This window comes from Poecilia latipinna, unplaced genomic scaffold, assembly GCF_001443285.1.
Source record: "Poecilia latipinna isolate Pla-1442-1.1 unplaced genomic scaffold, P_latipinna-1.0 Scaffold189, whole genome shotgun sequence".
NCBI classification, from domain to species: domain Eukaryota; kingdom Metazoa; phylum Chordata; class Actinopteri; order Cyprinodontiformes; family Poeciliidae; genus Poecilia; species Poecilia latipinna.
In genome coordinates this window covers 432,238-439,649 of record NW_015112805.1, presented here as the reverse complement: position 1 = coordinate 439,649, position 7,412 = coordinate 432,238, and the positions used below count along the sequence as shown (strand labels likewise).

General features: G+C 39.3%; 1 protein-coding gene across 9 annotated transcripts in view; it reads left to right on the top strand.

The window, feature by feature from the left end:
• Positions 1 to 3,651: 3,651 nt before the first annotated feature.
• Positions 3,652 to 7,412, top strand: part of ddx3xa (DEAD-box helicase 3 X-linked a) — a 16,084-nt gene continuing 12,323 nt past the window's right edge. For 5 of the 9 annotated variants that reach the window (XM_015030699.1, XM_015030698.1, XM_015030697.1 and 2 more), the window contains exons 1-3: positions 3,652 to 3,983; positions 5,665 to 5,713; positions 6,688 to 6,735. In XM_015030699.1, coding sequence (XP_014886185.1) covers positions 3,939 to 3,983; positions 5,665 to 5,713; positions 6,688 to 6,735 — 142 coding nt within the window. In that variant the 5' untranslated portion in view covers positions 3,652 to 3,938. The remainder of the gene's footprint in view (positions 3,984 to 5,664; positions 5,714 to 6,687; positions 6,736 to 7,412) is intronic. The other 4 variants (XM_015030703.1, XM_015030702.1, XM_015030701.1 and 1 more) reach the window with 1 other exon arrangement.

Sequence of the window (7,412 nt, the reverse complement as noted above, 5' to 3'; positions counted from 1 at the left end):
GTACCGTCAATGTGGCCCTTTGAGGGTGGCCAATATGCTGAAGTGGCCCTCGGTGAAATTGAGTTTGACACCCCTGCTCTAGATGTTCTAGGACAATTTTTTCAACTCAACCAGAGTTTGGGACCTAAAATTCTACATTTTAGTATATAAAGAACTAAAGTGGTGCTGCAGTGATTATGTGATTTTAGCCAGATGTGCAATTCACCGCGGGAGAACAATAAATTGCTCAAAACATCTCTGAAGAAAAAAAAAGTCCCTGCAAAGAAAAGCGGGTGCAGCAGATTCTCCTTTTAATTAGAAAAAATGATGTGTCCAGTAGATGGAGCTATAAACTTTATGACACATCCTCCAGGCAGCTTAGGAAACCAGGGAGCTACATAAAAGAAGACATCCTCGGAGAGGAACTTAGGAAAATATTTTCACACGGGATAAATTAGGTTCTTAGAGAAATAACTGAAAATAAATATTTAAATTTAAGAAACAACTAATGATTATAATGCAAACGAGCTGGCATCACACCCTCTGTTAGCCTTCATAGCGAGTTGAGCAACATTTTTCTCACAGGGAGGTGCTCCTTTGTGCTCCAACTGTTTATACAAATGCATATTGTGTTCGGACGACTGACTAACAGAAGGTGAGTCGCAGCTCACTGATGAATCTGCTCACAGTGTGCAAGTGGTTTAATGTTGTGTCTTTACGTCTTAAAACGTTACGTGTGAGTGATGGATCGCTACAGCTCCTCCAGAGTTACCGCAAGACTCTTGTCTTCTTCTCTGATTAATGATGTCCTCATCAGACATGTCTGTTTGAGTGGATGGATATATTTTTTGATAGTTTTGCAGTTGTGATGCCTTTTCGGAGCCGTAACCACAGCGGGCTAAAAAGAAGCACTGAACTCAACGCAGTTTTTCATGGTGAACCAGTAACATTACAATCCAAGTAATAGAAAGAAACCAAAACAAATAATTTCAGAAATGAAGTTATGTGTAATAACAGGGAAAAAGTATTGAACCCTCACAAAAAAAAAAAAAAATTGGAGTAGGCCAAGACACCAGTTGAGATCTATCGGTGATTAGAAAACTATCCATCTGGTTCGGTCCAAACGGATAGATGGATGGGTACTTTGACTAGGAGCTGCAGCTTTGTGCTCAGGCATCTGGAATGTTTCGAGATCAGTCCACGACCTCAGGTTTCACCGTATCTATTACGGCTCATTCTAAAATAAACTGGAGCAGAGGTATGAAGGTCGATGAGTCTGAAGTTCCTGTTGTAGCGTAGAGACGACGAAGGTGGGTTCCAGGATTGGATGATAAAGCTTTGAATTCAATACAGGCTTCTTGTCTTTGTATACACACACACACACTCCACACTAAGATCATCAAATGCTAATGTCTGACAAAGTGAATACAAAAAGCAGTTTTCAAATTACAGTTTCATGTATGACGGGATATAAGCTGCCCAAACCAACCTGGCCTTGTGTGAGAAGGTGATTACTCCCTGCAGACTGGGTGTCTCAACCTTGGCAGCACTGACTGAACCCCAATGATAACCTGCAATGAGCCTTTCACATCTCTGCAGAGAAACGTTGACCGACCAAGCCTCCATTTTGCTCAAGACGGTGGTAAATATTCTGTCACCCCGAGGTAACAAAGCCCGGAGTTTTCTGGGAAATGTGAGATGGGTCTTTGGCTGTTTTTATTTTATTTTATTTTATTTTATTTTTTTCAGCACATGTTTTGGCCTCAGAACATTGCCATAGATGCCGTCTCTGCCCAGCCTGTCTTTCTCCTTCCCCACTGTTTCATGTTGTCTCCTTTTGTAGGTAGCGGTTCACACTGTGGTCCACTGGAACCCTGAAGCTTTAGATATGACTTTGTAAAACTTTCCAAACTGACGGATTTCAGAGACTTCGTTTCTCGTCTTGGATTTCTTTTTTTTAAAGCTGCAGTATGTTTTTTTTTTTTAACAAAAAAAATGTTTCTTTTTTACACTGTTTTTAAAACTGTCACCATGTTGTGACAATATGGTATGAGACAGATAATCTGTAAAAAGATAAATCTCCTCCAGCTTCTCCCCGAGCTACTATTGCTAGCTGAAGAAACACACCGCTCCTGACCAAAAGCAACCAATCAGAGCCAGGAGGAGGAGCTGTCAATCAACCTCATGTACTTGCTGCTAAATGTGCTAATGGTGGTGAAAGAACTCATTGTTTCTGGAAAACTGTTTATGCCCCATCATCAGTGGCCATGCTAACTAGCTTTAGCACGCTTTGCTAGATGACAGTTTCAACAAATATGTAAAAAATATATTTTTTTAAATAAAAGTTACATATATTACATTTCTACGTCGGTGTATTATATTTCCACATGGGATGAGGTTGGTTTGGAAAGCTTGTTTCTAAATGTTACCATCTGATGGCCAGTATATTTCTTGAACTTATCTTCGACTTATATTAAAAATTTGTACGATGAGCTGAAGAAACACAAAAGGAGAGGGAGGAAAAAATTTGGAAGCGGGCAAAGACAATATTAAAGGTGGTACATTTCTTCAACATCACACCCTGTCTGAATGTGTCACCCGGCCGACCTGCAGCCCTGAAACTAATTACAGTTGGTGTGTCTTATCCCAAACAACATATGGCCTCCTTTTGGTGTCTGCGGCAACAAGTGTGGGTCAAACGATTAGAGCAGGCCGCTCAACCTGTAACTGCTCTGGTCTCGGAGCAGAGAGGAAGCTGGCACAGAAACAACAGACTGGGGGCGGGGGGCTGGACCTCCCCTCGTCTGACAAAAACAGGCAGACGACAGGGAAACCACCCTGAATGGCCTACTTTCAACCCAAACAGAGAAGGTTGAGTTGAAAGTAGGTCCTGTACGTTAAAGTACACTTACTCTGCAAGTCAAGCTTCTGTTTAGGTAAAACACAACCAAGGACAATCCAGAATGCTAACCATTTATCTAGAAACAATTTGGTTTTCTCAGAATAAACCACATGGCATGTTGCAGGTGCCATGTGGAGCTCAAACTGGTACGTTTGAGCGCTTTATACATTGTTGGAACTAATCTGAAGGGAATGCGTAGGTCAGAACATAAGAGTTTTATAAAAAATAAAAAAAAACTGACTGAAAATTAACACTGGATTGTTCATAATGAACTCAGAACATTTTCGTCTGGCCAGGTCCTCTTCATGACTTTGATATTGGCAAGTTTTCCTGCAATCTAAGCGTTACAATGTCATCACATGCAGCCTTCAGTGTTTTTGCTGGATAATGAATAAAAGTGAAAGAAAAATTTACAGGAATATAGACACTAAATTAGCTAACAAGCAGAAAAATCTAGCATAATTCTCTTAATTGACAAACTATATCTGAAGTGAGTTTTATTCATTCTACCGAAAGGTCTGGTCAATAGATTGATATTAAATAAAAATTGTGGCATATTAAAATCATAGAATATGTGTACTGAATCTAAAGTTTTAAAACTCCGCTGTATATGTATCATAAACTATATCAGATGTATCGGTCAAAGCCACGAAAAACCTGTTTTATGTTTTGCCTCTTTTTTTCTCCTGGACATGCAGAAAGCATCGCGATATTTAGTCATCAGACCACAGGCCTGAGGTTACAGAGGTGATATCTCGCGCTACCTGAACAGTCGGAGTCTCATTCCGCCACGGTCCAGCCTGCCGGGAGGGGGTTTCTGCTGAACAGCTCTACATTAGTCTTTTCATTTGGAAATAGAACTGAAAGTTTATATTTGTAACGATCAACTTTTTTTTATTTATTAAAAGTAAAACAACAGGTCTACGTTATTTTACATTTATTCGTCGTAATTTGCAGAGGAAAAAAATAGCTAATTTTGCCGTTTGAGATCAGCCGGTGGTGCTAACAAAGAAAATTGTTTCTCTTCAGTAATAATCCCCCACTATTCTCTTTAGTTATGAGTCATGTGGTCGTTGATGATCCACACGGTCTAGATCAGCAGGTGAGTAATTTCAACTTGTTCTTATTTCTTTCGGGAAGTTTGCGAATTTTTGTCCTGTTAACCTTAGTTTCGACTGAGAAAAGAGGGGAGCTAGTCAAGCTAAGCTAACGCAGCGGCTGCTAAAATGGAGGCTGTAGTCGCAGTGGAGAGGATTGTGATGGCGGAACATGATGTTCCGATGTGCTAGCGAACTGGCCGACAGAAGTCCTCCTTGAAATATGTGACGACGCTTTTTTAAAATGTAATTTCTTCAACTTTAATACATAAACGTATTCGAACGCAGTTTCGTTTGACCGACTACTGCTTTAAAAACCAGTGAAAGCCAGTGGAAAACTACTAGGTTAGCTGACATTTTAGACCCGGCCGGCATTCTTCTGCTAGGCAGAGCGGCGCAGCTAATGAGGCCTGCTCAGCCTGAAACGTGGCGCAGGAAAAAATGTTGGCGTCTGGGTTTAAACATCCACGAACGACCTATTTCTTCATGACGTGTATTTACACATTTTCCCAAAATAAATTTAGTTACACCCATTTGGTAAAATTATTTGTGTAACATTTTTTTTATTTAAATATCTATTTTCAACATTTTTATCCGATTATTTAACACCGCAAATCGCACTTTGACGCTTAATGGGCGCTTTGTAGCTCTCGTTCCCTTGACCTAAATTCGTGTCGCTTATTGAGTTCTTTTTAACGGCGAAGTTACAGCGACAAAACTAGTAATTATTTCCTAAAAACGAAGCGTGGGCTGACAGAAGTAGTAAACACGGCAAACGGAAGTAATTTTGGTAACTAAACTCATAAACGGGTGTCTTAAAATCTCTTGAAAGATTTGTTTCTTCATCTCGAGGGAGACCAAAAAAATGCGTCGTCAGCTCCAAAGTTCAAAAGCTCAGCTCGGCTACATTTCTGTTTTGATGCCGACTTATTTTAACTAGGTCAGTTTGAATTTGTTTAGTAAAGCCAAGTTGCACAACATGTAATGTTTGGATTATTTTATTGTGGGCTTTAGGGCTTAGCCGCTGTTCTTACCTTTCTTAAAATGAAAGCCAGTATGCCCGTCAGCTTCATCATACACACTGTTGACAACCTGGGATTTAAAATATTCCTCCATAATCTGCTCTGCCTTCCTTAGTGAGGCCATGTTAGTAAGAGGTTGCTATTTTGGTTTCCATCAAAGATGATAATCTTTCCAGTTAGTTTGCAGTCCTTCTTTTTCGCCTCGTTACAGTAAAAGGAAATGTGACTTGCTAAACATTTAGAATACAAAAATGAGTTTGATTTGAGGGTTTTCATAACCACACTTGGATGTTCTGACCACCAACACTCTGATAATCTGCCGCTATTTCAACTTTTCTGTTTTTGTTACTGTTAGAGTATTTTAATTATTACACAAGAGTTTTCTTAGCAGTCAGTATTTCCATGAATTTTATGGTTAGTCACAAAAATGTTTATATTGTGCATGCGATTTCATTTACTTGAAAACTTTGAACTCTACTCTGTTAATATGAAACATGACATTAAAATGAACCGAACTCATAATTCAGGTCAACGGGTTTTAAATTTGTATGTTTTATAGTGACGAAGCATATTAATGACAGGGATTAAATGTTGTATTATCAAAGGCTTCCGGTACTTATAAGAAACAATCACATTCTTAATTAGTTTTATTTTGCACTTGTAGCTTGCTGCCCTAGACTTGAACCCTGACGGTCAAGGCGGAGGAACTGGCAGTAAGTAACAACTTTAACTGTTTTTTTTTATTTATTTTTATTTATTTTTAATGAATATCACTTTTTACGAAGTCCTTCTTTTTAGCTTTTAAATTGAAAAAAAAATGTTTGCAAAATGAGTACAGATGCATTTTCTGCTGTGGGATGTTCATAGTAGAAAATGATGCAAACAAAGCAGTTTCCAACGTAAGGACAAGGAAAAAAGTACCAATTGCCGATACTTTTAGTACCAGTCTTTTGTGGAAATTAAATGCAGAAAAATTAAACTCCTAAAATCTGCATTTGTTGCACCTATATTAAAAAAAAGGGAAAAAAAGTTTGTTCAGCCTGTTTTTAGCTCCAGAAAGCCGCAGGTTGCAGTGGCCTGGACCAGAGTAACACACCTGAATCGGATGAACGGCTCAACACTGAGGAAATGCATTAATTTGATTCAGGTGTGCTGAAGCAGGAAGTACAAAGGGTCCAGTTTGGTAGCTCAGGAGGACTGAATGTAGGGTTAATCAAAATTTTTAAATCTTTTTCACACTTCTGTCGATCCCCAGATCGACAGAAGTGTGGAACATAACCTGAAATTCTTCACAGAAAATGCATATAGTCAGATTTTTTTCAGAGCATATCTGAAATATTCTAATGAAAATGCAGCTTGGGAAGCTGATTTTCCTCACTGCAGTGCTAGTTGATGCACTATTGGCTAGTGTTTCTCAAAGCATCCAATCCAGGAGCACTTTTTATTCCTTTTGGTGCTGATTGGCTGATGAGGAAGGCTGTAGGTGTTAGCTTCTGCAGTAGCTCCAAGATGGCGTGCACTGTGCGCATTACTGCATTTCAAGGCATAGTTGGTGTTTGAACTATTAAAATAAGCAGAAACTAATTGAGGTTTCAGAATGTATCGAATGGGATTCTTTTTAAAACAAAAGTAGTGATTTTGTTTTTTAAAGTGTCCCAGTGCTCACCAGTGTGTTCTCTCTACCCAGGACGCTACATTCCACCTCACTTGAGGAACAAAGATGCTGCAAAAAACGGTGAGTTTGTCTAATATTGTGCCCAGCCTCCGAGAAAAATCGTAACAAGTTTGATGTGCAAGTTCTGTTAATGAGAGAAGCCCATCAGAGCATGGTAAAAGCAAGCACAATTGAGAACAGATCAGAGGCGTTCAGCAGTATGTTTTAGTAACATATTGATCTTTACCTGTCGAGCCAAAGACACTAGTTGTCTTTTGTCAGGTTTAAAATGTACTGGGGAACCTTTCCATTGCACAGAACGAACAGAGGACGCCGTGCATAGTGCGTTTTCTTTCTGTGCTGGACGGGTTTTCGGTGCTCACAAAGTAGGTCAAGTGGTATCGTATATCAGCCTGAGCCTTCAGGTTTCACCCCAGACTGCTCCTACGTGTGAGGATGGGGCCAATTCACTTTAATTTTGCTCAGCTATTCAACAGAAACATTTTGTCCCTCGAACTTCAAGCTCTGGCTCATTCAGTCTCATGTGAAAGACGGTGCTAGCTGTTGGCAGCTCTGATAAAGCCTGAAATTGGGACTGTCATATTTTAAGATTAAAGCAAGCTAAAAGTCATGGTACTGTGTGGTTGCACACTTGACCCTTTTTCCCTTTTTTTTTTTTTTTTTTTTTTTTTTAAACCGTTTTTTTTTTTTCCACAGAAGAAATTTTTTTTTCGGTTGTAAAACAGGCGGTTATTTAA